The sequence below is a fragment of the Sminthopsis crassicaudata genome, chromosome 4 (genome assembly GCF_048593235.1).
Source record: "Sminthopsis crassicaudata isolate SCR6 chromosome 4, ASM4859323v1, whole genome shotgun sequence".
NCBI classification, from domain to species: domain Eukaryota; kingdom Metazoa; phylum Chordata; class Mammalia; order Dasyuromorphia; family Dasyuridae; genus Sminthopsis; species Sminthopsis crassicaudata.
Window position 1 is genome coordinate 472,454,098 of NC_133620.1, and position 17,384 is coordinate 472,471,481.

Consider the following 17,384-nt stretch of genomic DNA (forward strand, 5'->3'; position numbering starts at 1 on the left):
AAAGATGAAAGTGAAATTTTCCCTAATTGAATGAAGTTTATGTTCTCTGGGTAGAGATAATGGGTGCAAAATAAAGTCAGAGTATGTGCAAAATAATATGAAGGAAGATTCTTTCAGAGAGTTAGTAGTAACCGGGGAGTTCAAGAAAGGTCTCACCTATAAGGGGGAACCACAGAGATGGCTCAAAGGGTCTCACCTACAAGGGGGAACCACAGAGATGGCTCAAAGGGTCTCACCTACAAGGGGTAACCACAGAGATGGCTCAAAGGGTCTCACCTACAAGAGGGAACCACAGAGATGGCTCAAAGGCAACCAGGCCTTGTGTATAGAGTGAGATGATACAGGTACAGTGCTTAGCACAGAACCTGGCAAATCAGAGGTGCTTAATAAGTGCTTATTTCCTCCCTTCTCTCCCTCTTTAAGGACACAGGAATAACAAAACTAACAAGGGGGAGAATTATTTTCCTTCCTGAACATTCCATTAAGTTCCCTTCCATCTTAAGGGAACTTAAGATTCCTTAAGTTTTCTTTTTCTGTCATCCAAACAGGGGGAAATATAATTCATGAGCCTAGACCCATATTTTGAAAAGAGTTAATTATCTGGTCAAAAGCATCTTGATAATGCCTTTCCATTTCAGGCCCAGCAGGGAGAAATTTGGGCAGAGTTAAATGAGATATTGATTCCCCTGGGGTAGGAGAAGTTAACTCTGAAAGGGTAAGACCGTGCAGTCTGGTGGTGATGTGACAGAAGGCAGGGGCATCAGGATGTCCTGGCACTAATGCCTTCAGCACCTTCCTGGCCTCCACTTGCACACCATTAAGGTGAGGGAGGTAGGCAAGATCTCTTTGGGCCAGGGACATTCCCCTCAAGCCAAGTCATTTATTAATATTGTACATCACTGGACTTACAACAGCCCTGCTAGGCAGGGAGTGCCAGAGTCATTTTTTTTGAGGTGGGACGTGATGCTCACATTGGCAGTATGATGGGCCCAACTTTATTTCAATACTGGGAAAGGGGGGAGGTGGAATAACTCTTGGTCTTTAGATGCTGTTAGTGACCCAAAGAGTCGGGATTATTCAGGAATAGAGAGCCTCAGAGGGACCATCCACCACATCGTGCTCTCTATCTCTCTCTGCCTCTGTTTCTCTCTGTCTCTCTCTGTCTCTGTTTCTGTTTCTCTGTCTCTCTGACTCTTTTTGTGTGTTTCTCTCTGTCTCTCTCTCTCTTTTTCTCTCATTATTATAGTGCTATCTTTAGAGCCAGGCCTGGAATTTGGAATCCTGGCTATATATCTTATTCCTTTTATGTCCTTGGCAAATCAGAAGCCCTCCCTAGTCAAAGAACCATGGCTCACATCATCAGAGATCCCAAAAGGAAGAGATTTCAAAAGTCATTTACCAACTCCCTCATTTTACAGTTGAGGAAACTGAGGCCCAAAGAGAATTGCATTATCCAAGGTCTCCCAGCTAGTTACTAGCAGAGACAGAATATTGAACCCAGTTCTCTGGTTTCAGATTCAGTGTACATCACCCCAAAATCATGTAAACTTCTGTTTACTCTATTAAATAAGGAGATTGGATTAGACAGTATCTATAAAATCCTTTCCAGCTTTCAGTCTATTTCTCTTTAAAAAAATGAAAGAAAAGAAGGAATGAATGAAGGAAGGAAGGAAGGAAAGAAGGAAGGAAGGAAGGAGGGAAGGGAGGAGGGAAGGGAGGGAGGGAGGGGAGAAGAGGGAGGAAGGGGAAGAAGGAGAAGGGAGGGAAAAGAAAGAAAGAAGAGAAAGAAAGAAAGGAAGAGAAGAAGAGAAAGAAAGAAAGAAAGAAAGAAAGAAAGAAAGGAAGAAAGAAAGAAAGAAAGAAAGAAAGAAAGAAAGAAAGAAAAGAAAGAAAGAAAGAAAGAAAGAAAGAAAGAAAGAAAGAAAGAAAGAAAGAAAGAAAGAAAGAAAGAAAGAAAGAAAGAAAGAAAGAAAGAAAGAAAGAAAGAAGAAGAAAGAAGAAGAGGAAGGAAGGAAGGAAGGAAGGAAGGAAGGGAAGGAAGGAAGGAAGGAAGGAAGGAAGGAAGGAAGGGAGGGAGGGAGGGAGGGAGGGAGGGAGGGAGGGAGGGAGGGAGGAAGGAAGGAAGGAAAGAGAAAGAGAAAGAAAGAGAGGAAGAAAGAGAGGAAGAAAATAACACCTCCATTTAATGACCATGAATCAGTTCCCTGGGCCTGTGATGCTGAATCCTCCCTGTGACATCTCAGTCTCTTGCCAAGCACTTAATGAGGATGGATTTAATCAGATGATTATGACTCCAGGTGAGAAATAAGGAGCAGACAACCAAGAGCTCTTCGGAGATTCTGGCTTCCATGTAGATATCCCAGCTAAGATTGAGCACAAGGAGGCTGCTATGAGAAGGAAGCTGAGGGCTCCTGAGGAATAAGCAGTAGGGCCAAGGAGCGTTTTTTTGATGTTGTGTCAACAGGCAGTTTGCCCTGGGATGATTCACATTCAACTAGTGATCATGGAGTGTTTGCCCCTAAAACTTGTAGAATCTGGTGCTGGAGAACAGGAACCTTTTTCTTGGTATATCCATGGTCTGACACAGGAAAGGCCTGATAGTGATGGAAGAAAGGAAGGAAAGAAGGAAGGAAGGAAGGAAAGGAAGGAAGGAAGGAAGGAAGGAAGGAAGGAAGGAAGGAAGGAAGGAAGGAAGGAAGGAAGGAAGGAAGGAAGGAAGGAAGGAAGGAAGGAAGGAAGGAAGGAAGGAAGGAAGGAAGGAAGGAAGGAAGGAAGGAAGGAAAGGGAAGGGAGGGAAACCAAAAAACTTCATCTCTATCACCATCATGTGGCGATCAATATTATGACCAGAATAGTGACCAGTGTTGGCACCTCCCTTTATAGTCACAAAAATCTTTTGAGATTCATGACAACTCTGGGAAGGCAACAATGCAAGTTACAGCTTAGTTGAGTGACCTCAAGCAAATTATACAGTTTTCTCATCCATCAGACTCCTGAACACCCCAGTAAGGTAGCAAGCTAGTAGAATGGATAGAGTGCTGGATCTGGAGTCAGGGAGATTTGAGTTGAAATCTTGTCTCAAACACTTACCAGCCACTTGACCCTAAGAACATTTCTGCAACTGCTTCAGTTTCCTCTCTTCTATGTAACATATGTGTGTCCATAGGCTGTCTAAATGTGTAGTTGTAGTTCTCAGGTGGCTTGAGTAACTATGATCTGAGGTCTAACTTACATGTTCAGGGAGGAAATTCATACATAATATATGGCAGGGGGCAGGGGGAAGGCAGGCAAACCAAAGGATTACTGTCCCCAAATCCAGGAGATTTATCTTGTACTTTCCAAGAGGACTATTGGGCTAAAAGTAGATCTCCCTGCTCTCTCACATGATAACAGTCCAAAGGCTAATAGGTTCAGAATCAAAGCCCCTTTTCTGAGTACTCTTAGTGGGTAATCCTTAGCTTACACTCACCAGATTGGCCTCTCCTCACCAATTCTAGTTACACAAAATATCATCACAAACAGTGATGAGCAAATAAATATATTATCCAAACTAAACAATAAACAGAAGTCAGGGAACTTATGCAGATAAAATAAATACATTTTTTTAAAACACAAGAGACACTGAGCTCTTCATCGAGTAACAAAATCTATCTCAACCCATCTAAGAATCTCATTTTAGAGAACATTCTCTGCAATCTCTATGGGAAAAGCTGTAAATCAAGGACATGGTGAATAAACAATTTCCCCTAGGGGCAGCTAGGTGGCTCAGTGGATAGAGCATTAGCCCTGAAGTCAGGAGGACTTGAGTTCAAATGTGACCCCAGACACTTAAGACTTCCTAGCTGTGTGACCTTGGGCAAGTCACTTAACCCCAATTGCTTCAGTTAAAAACAAACAAACAAATTTCCCCTAAATGTTGGAAGCTTCTCTGTATACATACATCTTTAAAGAATTTCTAGCACTACCTCAAAAAGTCCCTAAATCAAGTCTGAATTGTCATGCTCTGCATGTTCTTGACTCGGGAGTCACATCTCATCTAGACACAACAGTGTACAAAGCTCCCTAATCTTGAGCAGAAGTCCCAATAATGCCTATCCCACAGAGTTGCTGAGGTGCTTTGTATACTTTAAAAATTATATGAATATCAATATATCATTATTTCAGGAAAGATATATAAAAACTAGGAAGTTAGAATGGGGAAGGGAACTGGAGACTCTGATTGATGTTGATCAATGGAATTATGTAGGGCTATTTAACCAGAAGAGAAAATTTGGGAGTGGGAATAGAATAGGATGGCTGCCTTCCAGTATTTGAAGGGCCACTGAGAGGAAGATGGATACACTTTGTCCTTCTTGGAATTAGGAGTGTTGGGAAGCTGCAAAGACATTTTTTAGCTCAGGATGAGGAAATGTTTTATGATTAAGAAGGCTGTGTAAGCATGGAATGGACTGACTGCCTTGGAAGGTAGTGAGCTCCCCTCTCATTGGAGCTCTTCAAAAACAAAACAAAACAAAACAAAAAACAAACAAACAAAAAACCAAATGACCATTTCTCAAGCATGTCATAAAGGACATTCATAGTTGGACACAAGTTAAATTCTCATCTTATCTCACTCTGATTTTGTGCTTCTGAACCAAGAGTTCTGCCTAATGCTCCTCCTAACTAAAATTCTATATATTACTGTACCCATTTTGCAAAACAAAATAAAACAAAAACCTCAGATGGATCAAGTATGTCTTACTTAAGGTCAGAAAACTGCTAGTTAGCAACGTCTAAACTCCAAGCCAGTGTCGACATAATCAGGTGTTTCCTATACACTGTACTGTTCCCAAAGGATATTATAGAAGAAACAAGATGACAGTCACCAACCTGCTAAACCAACCACAGAGCATCATACACATGGGCACCTTGTAAAATAGAAGACGGTAGAATAGATTGTGAAAGAGGGATATGTCAATCAATGTAACTAAGATGCTCTGGCCACCATGCTTTTGTGGGATGAGAATGTCTCTGACTTGAGTCATCAAACCAATCAAACAGTAAATAGTGTGGGATAGCAGGGTGGTGAAGTGGATAGAGCACTGGCCCTGAAGTCAGGAGGAGCTGAGTTTGAAAAAAGTCTCAGACACTTGACACTTACTAGCTATATGATCCTAGACAAGTCATTTAATCCTGATTGCCTCACCTCAACTCCAAAAAAAAATTATAAATGATGTAAACTAGGTAAAGGAAGGAAAAACTACAAACCACTAGATGAAACAGGTAATAACACATATTGGGATTTGTTTGGGGAGCTCTTGGGCGGTGGGGACTACTTTTTTTAAAAAAATTATTACTCTGAGCCTCAGTAAATCAAAGAAGAATTTTCCAAGGTGGGGTTCATTCTAGCAATGTCTTTGGAAGTCAAGCTTTTAAGAAGGCAGGCTTCTTATGCCAATACCAGAGGCAACAAAGGGAAAGAAGTGAGCCCAGAAGGAGTGTTTCATTCTCTGGTTCCCCACCCCCCTTGACTGGGTCATTGGCAAGATTGGACCAGTGTCGGGTAACGCTTCCATTCAGGAGCCAGGAAAGAACAAACTAAACCCACAAAGGAAAAGCAATTTCAGGGAAGGGAGCATCTTAAAGGAATGTAATATCAACAATCTTCATCGACCCCATGTAAGTCAGGAGAAGTTTACAGGGACTCCAGGAAGGAGATAACTAAAAACTAAAAGCCAATGAAATTTGATGGGCTAATTGATGTCTACTGCTTAATCAGTGGCGAGCACACCAGTGGGGACTTGGGACTTGTGGGAAATACTCTTGGGAGCATTCATTGATCCCTCAGAGTTGCCCTAGAACCATGTGGGGAGGAGGGTTTGACCACTTGGAGTGAACCCAGAGAAGGGCTACATTTCACTAAGCATCATGCACTAGAAAATATGGACCAAGCTGATTCTAGCCCTGCCTTCTCCTTCCCAGGGCTTGCTGTTGAATCCTCTTGCCCCAAGATGGGCTGTTTCTCAGATCATTTTTGTACATGCTGTCTGAGAAATTTGCAATTGAGAAAAAGGAAAGGAAAGAAAAAAAGGGGGCTTCAGGATGGTCTCAGGAAGGCCTCTGAGCCAAACCAGCTAATCCAGGGGGGGACACGGAGTGCTGTGATTTATACTTTGTTCACTCCAAGACTGTTAGGATTACTAGGTGAGAACTCAGGTTGTCTGGACAATGACAAGGTGAGAATTCAGGTTGTCTGGACAATTACAAGGTGAGAACTCAGGTTGACTTGATAGTTCTCTGGCTCAGATTCTAAGAGGAGCAAGCTCATTGGTTGGAGTACTTCTTCCCAGAAGCCCTTGCATTATCCCACACCCATTCTCTGGGAGGATAAAAGAGGCAACATTGGGCCTGGACAAGCAGTCTGGACTGGGGAAGGACAAGAGCTGGAGGAGATTCAGAGCCAGGATTCAGGAAGAAGAAGAGGCTGGCTGGAGGCTCCAGAAGCCTCCCAAGAAACCTGCTCATAGAGGAAAAGATTATACAGAAAAGAAACCTCCTCCCAAAGAAGGATCACAACTGAGAGACGGTCAGAACTTTACACAAGACAGTTGGGGAATCCAACCCATGGATCCCTAACCCTAAATGCCTCCCTACTCCAAGCCTAACCCTAAGTGCACATATGTACACAAGCATGCAGCCCTGTACAATATACTGTGTCCGTCAGTTTGGGTTGTGCATACGTGTGGGCCTAACATGCATTTAGGATCCTGCACACATGTTAGAATATGTTCATACAATAGAGCACATTGTGTAGACCCAATACACATACACAACACATATTTGTTCATGCTACATATGTTTATACTTTGTGTAAAACTGCCAACCCCACTCACATAGAAGCTATTATTTATTTGTATAACACACATGTTCATGGGTACTTGCCCATGAACATACATCCCCCCTCCCTTCTATAAATGGCACCCTCCCACCCGGCCCCTGGGCAGCACCAGCTCTCTCCCATGCTGCCACTGGCCGCCCTTGCCCAGGCCCATCAGAGATGACATTGTTTCACCCTGATGTCATCCAAGCAACTGCTTCCCTGCAGCAGTCATCCTGATGTAAGCCGACGGGCTCATCACATCCAGTTACTTAACAGCAAAAACAAGATGAGGGTTCTTTGTCTCTAAGCCCCTCTGGTTTGTCACAAGGGATTCGGGCTGGGAAACATCACCCCCGATGACAGAAGGAATTTCCAGAGGCTTCACGACAGCTTCCAGTGTTGGAATCTCTGCTTGGCCAAAAGCCAGATGGTCATCCGACTAGACTACTAGACCTTGACTAATCAAGGATGTCTCAGACCATCCTCTCCTCTCCTCTTCCTCAGGAGAAGGCAGGATTCTGTAAGATGATAATTGTGCACTATGGGGCTGTTTCCATTGGATGGGTCCCCTGAACTTGATGGTATTTGCCGCAAGGTATTCAAAGAAGGTCCCTAGGGGAGTGTCCCAAAAATCTCATTTATCCCAGTGCTCTTTGACCTGTTCCTCAGTGACTTAAAGGCACAAAAGTTATAGAAACTGGGAGTACAGATGGCCCCAAACTGGGAAGCATACTAATACCCATGGTGTGGAAGGAGTATTAAACTGTTCTAGCTGGCTCCAGAAAGCAATAGGAAAAGATGCAATTGCATTCTTGTCCACATCTTGGGAGGCTCTCCCTGTAATCTGAGGTGAGCCCACAAAAAAAAAAAAAAAAAGCACAAAGGTCAACTGAGTCTGGCAAAGACTCCCAGGCTATGGGCTCTACCTTCCTACTCCAGAAACCCTCAAAATATCTGATGGATGTAGTTAACAGAGTGCATGGACATCCACAAGAGACACAAAAGGGGCCATTTGGCTTGTGGGGAGGCAGGAATAATTCATGTGAACAATCATGATGGTTGACTTCACCTGAGGAAACTTTTTTATCAAGATTTTCAAGCTTCTTTTGGGGACCCAGTACTGATCTTTTGCAAGAGACCCTGTTCGTTGCATTTTAGATATATAAGAGGAAGTTTCCTCAGAGGTCATCTCATCCAACTCCCTCATTTCAGAGATGAGGAAACTGAGGTATGAAGAGGCTTAAATCATGGGCTGGAAGTCACACATGTCACAAATAAAAGAATTGGAATTGAGCCTAAGTTTTTGGATTCCAAAGACATAGGGGCCATTTTTTTGTTGTTGTTGGAACACAGTGTTCATAAAAGACAAAAATGTGTTCAGTAAACCTAGAGAAGTAGACTGGAACCAAACTGTGATGGACTTTGTGAAGGTTTCTTTTTTCTCCGGGAAGCAATGGTGAACCAATGGCCATTGTCAAAGAAGGGAACAACGGTTTAAGAAAAAGCTTCAGCTCTGCATCTTCCTTTTGTCCTTGGAAAGTCACAGACCAGGCCTCTGACCGAGCAGTGTCATATTCCTTAAAATTACATATATAATGTTGACAGGGCTTAGTCTAGGTGAATTTGGCTCAAATTAATTATTTCTCTATTGCTGGTAATAAAGGGAGGCAGTGGGAGATATTGCTTCCCTTCCTGTCTCCTAGGAGTTTGACAGGGTACTTCTAATTGGAGATGATGGGAGGTGGAGAGGATCCAGAAGGGTGTGTTTATCTGAGTTGCACCAAATCAGAAGCTATTTAAACAACATCTCCTTGATCCCCAACTTGTGAAGTCTGGACACAGTGACTTTGGCATTCTCAGATGGGAATGATGCACTTAATTCAGGACTGAGGCTATACACGTCCAGACTCTTGGGGGTTCTTGATTTCTGCCTGTCTGTTAGGTTATGACAAAGCCTGTTCACAGACCCCAGTCTCAGGCCTGTGGTGCCCAGGTCAAAACTGGGCAACCCCCAGCTCCTAGCCCTTTCAATTTCTATGGATAATGGTCTCCTACTGGCAGGGTCATAGACTCATAGGCTGAGCTGGAAAAATTCTCAGAGGACACACATTCCACCTTCCTCATGTTACAGAGGAGATCTAGCAAAGTTAAGGGACTTGGTCGAGATCATGCAGCTAATATGTCAAAAGTGGGTTTTAGTTCAGATCCTTTGAATCTAGAGCTTATGTATGATATAAAAGCAAGATAGAGAAGGGATAATTCCTTGCATGGAGTTCTAAGAGAATGGTAGTTTGGAGATCACAAGAATATAGTACCTAGAACTCATCTGTTGTAGTAACTTTCTGCTCCCCTTTCTTGTTGGTCCAAGATCAGGAAGGGCTCAGCACCTACCTGCTCTTTGCCTCCTGCCTCCTCTTGGCCACATCTAATGAGCCCTAGATTCTTTTAGTAGGTTTTTCCCTCAGACCAATGAGAGAATTTCTCCAGAGAAAACTCTGCATGGAAAATTCCAGAGAAATTTTCTTAAACCATTCTCTCTTTTGACAGTGGTCATTGGCTCACCATTGCCTCCAGGACACAAAAAGAAATCTTCACAAAGTCCATCACAGTTTGGTTCCAGCCTGCCTCTCTAGGTTTAATGAACACACTTTTCTCTGTTATACACACTGTGCTACAACAAAAAAAATGGCCCTCGTGTCTTTGGAACCAGAAAACCTGGGCTCAGTTCCAGTACTTATACTTATGACAAGTATGACTTCCAGCCCATGACTTAAACCTGTGTGCCTCAGTTTCCTCATCTCTAAAATAAAATGGACTGGAGTCCAGTAAGCATGGGGCCCCAGAAAGCTCCTCTGCTGTTCTTAGAATTCAGGGATTGGTGTGGTGGCTTATACCTGGGGGCAACAGCTTAACATGTCAGTCTGCTGGGAAGAAATGCAGCTAAGCTCTATATGAAAAAGTGAGAGCCATATCCCAGGCAGTTGGATGAGGGATTCCGGTCCATTTCCTCCTTGGAAGATTTCCATATTGCAGAGAGTAATCTGTGCTCGGTGTCATAGCTGGGGCAGTCATAGAGAGTAAGTCCATTTTTCTGTAAACTCTGGGGAGGGAAGATATGTTTATAATAATAATTACAGCCATTTCTAAGGTGGGCACAATGTTTGGAAATGTGTAGGTTGCCTCACTTACATAAACTCAGTCGAGCCTCACAATAACCTTGAGAAAGGGAGTGCTCCAGGTGGTATGACCCCCCAATTTATATATGAGGAAAAGGAGGCTCAAAAAGCCTCCTAACTTGCTTAAGTCATATAGCCTATAAGAGTCAGATTTTAAACACAGCTCTTTCTCAAAGTCCAGCACCCTCTCTACTATGATTCCATGCTCGTCTTTTCCTTTCAACTTCAATGATTGTATCCCCAGATCTTTTCACCCATCTATTCACTGACTGCTATGTGATAACTACTGCCCTAAAGCACTGAGAATAAAAAACCAAAAGGAGACCTTCTTGCTCCTTAAGGACAAGGCCCTGTCTTTGTATCCCCAGTACTTCCCAACAAGGATTGTTGACTGAATGACTGATTACTTAGGAAGATACTTTCTAATTATTTGTCAGACTGACGCTTTACAAAGATATTTTGTCATTGTTTGACTACTTAGAAAGATACTTTGTAATTGCTTGACTGATTGACTATTTAGGAAATTACTTTTAGGAAGAATAGTTTAATTGTTTCACTATTTAGAAGATACTTTCTAATTGTTTTTTTCTGATTATTTAGAAAGACACTTTCTAATTATTTGACTGACTCCTTAGAAAGATATTTTGTCATTATTTGACTACTCAGAAAGATACTTTGTAATTGCTTGACTGACTGGCTATTTAGGAAGATACTTTTAGGAAGAATACTTTAATTGTTTCACTATTTAGAAGATACTTTCTGATTGTTTTTTCTGATTATTTAGAAAGACACTTTCTAATTATTTGATTAACTGAATCACTACTTAGGAAGAAACTTTGACTACTTAGGAAGATTTATTTTGTTTTTGTTTGATTGACTGGCTGACTACTTCTGGAGATACTTTGTAATTATTGACAATTACAAATAAGAGAGGGTACAAGTATGGTAGGAGCAAGGGAATCCTTGCGTTCTTCTCTGGACTTATTTTCCTCATCTGTGGTATGAGGGGATTGAACTCAATGGTGATTTCCTTCAGTTCTGTAGCTATGATCGCATGACCCTCTCCAGGTCTTAGGTTTCAGAAGAAAAAAAAAGTGAAATTGACTCCTTGGTGTTTGTTCCCTGATGCTAAGGCAAAAATTCCACTTTGGACCGTTCTGAAAAATTCAGAAATACTCCCTTCTATCCACCCTACATTTGCCACTTTACCAGAACCTCTGGGGCCAAGTTGAATAAGATGAATCCATCATCCATGTGATAGTCCCTTAAAAATTTGGAAATAGACACCACATAAATATTCTCTGTTCCAGAGTAAATATCAAAGGATCCTTTGGTCAGTGGCTATATGACTTGGACGAGAGATTCTTCACCATGACTATCCCCCTCCAGATGCTTTCCAGTTTGTCAATGTCCTCCTTTAAACTATGGTGGCTAAATTTGAACATCTCCCTCCTCCTCCATCTTGATGCCGTAACACAAGGTACAATGAGACCATTTCCTCCTTCGATCTAGACAGGAGACCTCTTAAGGCACCCCAATCGCCTCTAAACCAGGGCCATTTTTCTAAGATTACAGCATCTGGACAAAGGGAAACATCTTGTAATCCTACAGTTAGCCAGATTTAGGTGGCTTACTTAGGGGTCAAACCCCACAGCCTGGGCTTCCCACAATGGGATGACATATACCCAGATTCTTTAGAGCTTTCAGGGAAGAAGAGAGGACTCTGCATGGTGACTAGAATTTAGGATGATCTTATTATAGGATAGCAATTCTACTTCTAATTGGCATGTCTAATGGCCAGGAGAGGAACAACAAGTCAAGTAAAGACCATATTCTTGTTAAGCATCCCCAGTGCCTAACTGGGTGCTTCAGTGACAGAACGATGAACCTGGAGTCCAAGATCCAAGCCAGTCCCAGATACTTTCTAGTCATTTGAACCTAGATAAGTCATATCTCCTTTCTTTAGCTCAGTTTCCTCATTTGTAAAATGGAGATAATAAAATCATCTCCTTCCAGATCTTTATAAAGACAACATGAGATGATATTTGTACAGTACTTACAAACTAATCATTATGTAATTAGCAGCTATTACTATTAGGCTACTACCTAGAACATAGTAGGCACAGGTTGAATAAAATTTTTTTTTAAAAAAAAGCTCTTGTTAAGCTCCTATTGTATACTAAGCATTGGGGATATGAATATAAAAGCAAGCCACTCTTGCTCTCCTGGAGTTTTATATTCTAATCAGGGAGCAACACTATAGGGAAGTGGCTTCCAGGAAGGGACATTTTGGTCAGGAATAATTTGTGAGTGCTATTGTCAGGGAGCAGGTGGACAAATGCTTTGTGCCAAAAGTAGTGGCAGAGTTCATCTGCCTTTATTAAAATCTATAATATATAGATATATAAAATCTACATCTGTCAGTGTGAGATCTCACACACACACACACACACACACACACACACACACACACACACACACACACTGTTCCTAGATCACTTTCTAGGGTCACAAAGAACAAGTCTCATCCCCTTCCATGTGACTGCTGACTATAAATAGTTCCACTGCTTCGAGTTGTTAGAGTAAGAAATGAAAAGTGGGGGGAGGGAGGGAATCGAGGGTACTTGCATGGCAGCAGAGTTAGGTGTCAAGCAAATGACATGCAGATGGTGTGGTCTGCTGAGTGAGTTAATAGATTGACTGATTAGTGAATTAATGACATAAGGAAAGGTCTGGGACACATGAAGGGTTTCCCTAGTTCCTGGAATCCAGTGAGCCAGGGCTTTATATTGGTTCCTACATGGGTGGATACCTTGTGATGTTTTAAGCATGCTCCTGAAAAGCTGTTTGTAAATAAAATTTTTGTAAATGGAATGTTATTTTAAGGCTCCAGTGGGGCTTCTTATCTAAAGGGCTCTTGGCCCCCAGCCTGGTTCTGGGGTTCACCCCCTCTGCATTTCTAGCTGCTCACTCATTTCAACTTGCTCTCACCCCTAATCTGCTGCTTTTTACTCCCATGACATTGAAGCTCTAGCTTCTTCTGCCTCCCCATCCCCTGGGTTCTGAATTAACCCAGCTACATTCTGATCACAAGGCTGAAAGGGTTGCATCTTGAGTCTCTAGCAGAATAGGGCATCCTACCCTTCAGTTCAAAAGATCATAGGGTTAGATCTGAAAGGGACCCAAGAGTCCACTTACTTTGGGAGATCAAAAAAGCAAGACATTAAGAAATTAGGGTGAGAAGTAAGTAATAGCCACAATTCAACCCTGACCTTCTGATTCCTAATCTAATGCCTTTTCCACTCTACTATCCTACCTCAAATTAGATCTTCAAGTAATCAAGCTCAAAAACAGAATGAAGGACATCAGAATAACTAGAGAACAGTTTCAGGGGAGGAAGATCAGGAGGTTATTAGTGAACCACAAGCTTGCCATGAATTAAATGTGTGATTTGACAACCAAAGAGCTCTCCTAGGCTACATCAAGAGAGACATTTTGTTGTCTTCGGTCCATACCTGGAATGTTGTGATCAGTCTTGGGGACCCCATGATTATTGTTCTTAGTGTCTGAACAAGTAGCATGGAAGAAAGATGAGATTATTTTTTTTTCCTACTTGATCCCAGAAAGAACTAGGAACAATGGAGAAGTAACGGATGTCAAATTTGGATGTCAGGTGACAAGAATTTCTTCACAGTTAGAGCCTGTGAAAATGGCACAGACTAACATAGGAGGGAAGGGCTATAACTGAAGGTCTTTAAGCAGGGGTTGAACGATGACTTATCCGAGATGCTATGAAGGAGATTCTGGGACTAGATGGACACTAAGATCCCTCCCAAATGTGAGCTTTTATGATTCTACCTGTGATAACATTTGATTCAATGCCAGGTGACACAGTAGATAGAGCACCAGGCCTGAATTCAAAATCCTTACTTGCTGTAAAATGAAACTAATAATGATGTAAAATGCCTCCAGAGCATTGTAGAGAGTTTGGAAGACCTTAAAGTATTGTGTAAATGTGTAGTAGTAGTAATAGTAATTGTAATAATAATGGTGGTAATAGTAATAATACTAATAAAATAATAGTAATGGTATTAGTAACTGTAACAGTATTAGTAGTACTACTAATTACTACTACTAATAGTAGTAAGTGCCACTGCTGCTATATTATTATAGAGATCAGAGCACTGGACTTGGAGGCAGAAAGAGCTGGATTCAAATCTCACAACAGACACTTTAGTAGCTCTGATTGAAGACAAGTCACATTGTCCCTCTGAATTCATTTTCCCATCTGTAAAATGGAGATTGGGATACTTTTGTCACATGGGAAGTCATTAGGTTCAAATAAGATAATGAAGGTAAGAAGCTTCCTGCCACTTAAGGCACTGTGTCGATGTCATGGGAGAGGGGAGGGAATTCGAGTCACAATATAATTGATGTAGGAAATCTGAATGAGGAAATGCCCTCATTGCATGCAGATGGCACTTGTCCTATAAATTATAGCATTAAAGAGTTGTCTAGGACATTTCTATAATAACAATATCATTTACTACTACTACTACTACTACTACTACTACTACTACTACTACTACTACTACTACTATTACTCACTGCCACCACCACCACTACCATTAATGCTGCACTACTGCTGCTCTTGTTAGTATAGTTACTACTGATAGTACTATTACTACTATTACTTGTCACTGTTACTTCTATTTCTACAACTATCATTACTCCTTTGTAGTATCTATAGTATACAAAGTATGGGTTCTTTAGTATTTGGCAGATCATACCTAGAATTTAAGTAATAAAGTACATATGTATAATAAATAAGTAATAAAATATATAATAAATTAAGTAATACAAATAATAGATTTTAAGTAATAAAGGACTATCTCTCTCCAGAAATAAGGAGGTAAGGAATGGCCTCTCAGGATTCTGTATGATCTTCACAACAACCCTGGAAAGAGGGAGGTGTTAGAGATATCCCAAGGAGTGAGAGATGCAGGGCTGGGCTTGGAGTAAGGAAGATGTGAATTCACTTAGCCTTTATAGGATAACTGGTAGAGCAGGAGTTATCATGGGGAGTTAATGATATGTAGGGCTATTTAATGATATGTAGGGCTACTGTATACCAGTCAAAGTGTTAGCTAATAAGGAGAAAAAGACAAAAATTAAATTGTAATTGCCCTCAAAGAGTTTATATTCTCCTGGGAGTTATCAAAAATAATAACTGAGTTCTCTCTTGTTCCAATTGTCCGTGTCAGGCATTAGATTAGATGTCACTGGACATTGTTCCTCGAGCCATATTTCCATCTTTCCTTGACAGATGTGCCCAGGTGCTTGTGAAACATGGTGCCCGGGTAAACCAAGCAAGCAGCGAGGGCCAGGAAAGCCCCCTTCACATTGCAGCAAAACATGGCCTCAGGGATCATACACTTCTGTACCTACAACATGGGGCCATTGTGGACAATAGGAACAGCCGTGAAGAGACCCCCCTCAGCGTGGCTTGTGGCCGAGCCCGGGAGCCCTATGAGCAGGAGCGCTACTTGGAGGTGTGCCGCCTGCTACTAGGCCATGGTGCAGATGCCAACGCCACCGACGAGGAAGAGAAGAGCCCCCTCCACAAAGCCTGCAAGAATGCCAGCTACCTCCTGGTGCAGCTACTGCTACAGAACCAAGCCAAGGTGAACGTTTTTGACTACAATGGTACCTCCCCCATGGCCTGTGTTCTTCAGAGCGCCTCCTTCAAGAGGGAGAGCAGACCTCACAGGACAGTGCAAATGCTCCTCAATCACGGCTCCCAGAGGATCTGGCCTGGGGCTTTTGAGAAGGTACGAGTGGGAAAAGCTGGCTGCATTCACCAGACATTTGTCCGCCAGCTATAGGGGGGCTTACTGACTGCAGGCCCAATCCAAGTCAATAGTGTTGAGTGAATGAATCATAGATTCAGAACAGGAAACATCCTCAGAGGCCATCATTCCTCCAGAAATGGAATCTCAGAGAGCCGCGCCTGGCACAGTGAATGCTCCATGCAAAACTTGGGTTTTAGAAGTTGTTCAATGAATGGGTATGAATTCAGGGGTAGAAAAGGTCCTAAAAATCACCTACTGTGATTGATCTTGGGTGGCAATAAGAAAGAGTTTAAATAATAAAGAAAGACTATCTCTCTCCAGAAATAAGGAGGTAAGAAATGGCCTCTCAGGATTTCCTATGGTCTTCACAACAGCCCTGGGAGGAGGGAGGTGTTAGAAATATTCCGAGGAGTGGGAGATACAGGGCTGGCTTTGGAATAAGGAAGACCTGAATTCATTTAGGAGCCACCTGACCCTGAGCCTCAGTTTCTCCATATGTAAACTGAGAGAGTTGGGCTAAATGGCCACCTCGGGAGCAGGGCTCTATGTCTCATGGAAACCAATGACAGAGAGCACACAGTGACTTGTATCCTGAGGCTTGGCCCTGCCGCTTCCAAAACAGAATAATATCTTGGATACTTTGATCATAGGAAATCATGCAGGCTGCAGAGGTAGAAGGGGGCTGTGGGACCAATAGGGAACTTCCTCCAAGGAGATACATGGAGAGAAGGTAAAAGGCAGGGCTCCTTCCCCCCAGCCTTCTGTTGACTTGGCCGTGACAAGGAGCAGCACCAGTTTTGGCTTGGTCATGGTGGAGTGAGTGCTGGGATCTCCCCTAGAGAAGGAACTCACCACCCAAAGTTCAGCTATGGTTTTTTTTTTAATTTTTTTATTAATTTTTATAATTATAATATTTTCTTTGACAGTATATATTCATAGATAATTTTTTTCAACATTATTCCTTGTACTCCCTTCTGTTCCAAATTTTTCCCCTCCTTCCCTCCACTCCCTCCCCTAGATGGCAGGCATTCCCATACATATTAAATATCTTATAGTATATCCTAGGTACAAAGTTCCTAGCTATCTTAGCAACTGACCCGAGCCTCCGCACCCCACAAAGGCAGTCCCAAGACCAGCATGCACAGGGCAACGATGGGCCATCACAGAATATGCTATCCGTGGCCAACAGTTAGGCTTTAAATAGAGTCGAGGAGTTACCCATAGTGCTCAGAATTGTTGAGGTTGGAGGTTTCCCAGACACTGGGTGACACACTTTGGCCTTGTGGATCCCAGATAAGGGGGAGTTCTCTAAGGCAGAAGGACAGGCAGCAGTGGACAGAGCTGCTCAGAGACTCCAGGGGCATGAGTCTGGACTATACCAGGCTTCTCTGCCTCTGTGACTCCAATCATTCCCAATCCAGGGTTAACAAGGTAGTTCTACTCAGGTACAGGAGAAAGCCCTTTGGTAGTGAACACTTTGGTCCCAGGAAATCATGC

The 17,384-nt window shown here is 42.4% G+C and overlaps 1 protein-coding gene across 1 annotated transcript in view; it reads left to right on the forward strand.

Annotated features, from left to right (window-relative positions):
• Positions 1 to 17,384, forward strand: part of ASB18 (ankyrin repeat and SOCS box containing 18) — a 42,821-nt gene that overhangs the window by 17,176 nt on the left and 8,261 nt on the right. Inside the window, exon 3 of the mRNA XM_074265575.1 lies at positions 15,362 to 15,866. Coding sequence (XP_074121676.1) covers positions 15,362 to 15,866 — 505 coding nt within the window. The remainder of the gene's footprint in view (positions 1 to 15,361; positions 15,867 to 17,384) is intronic.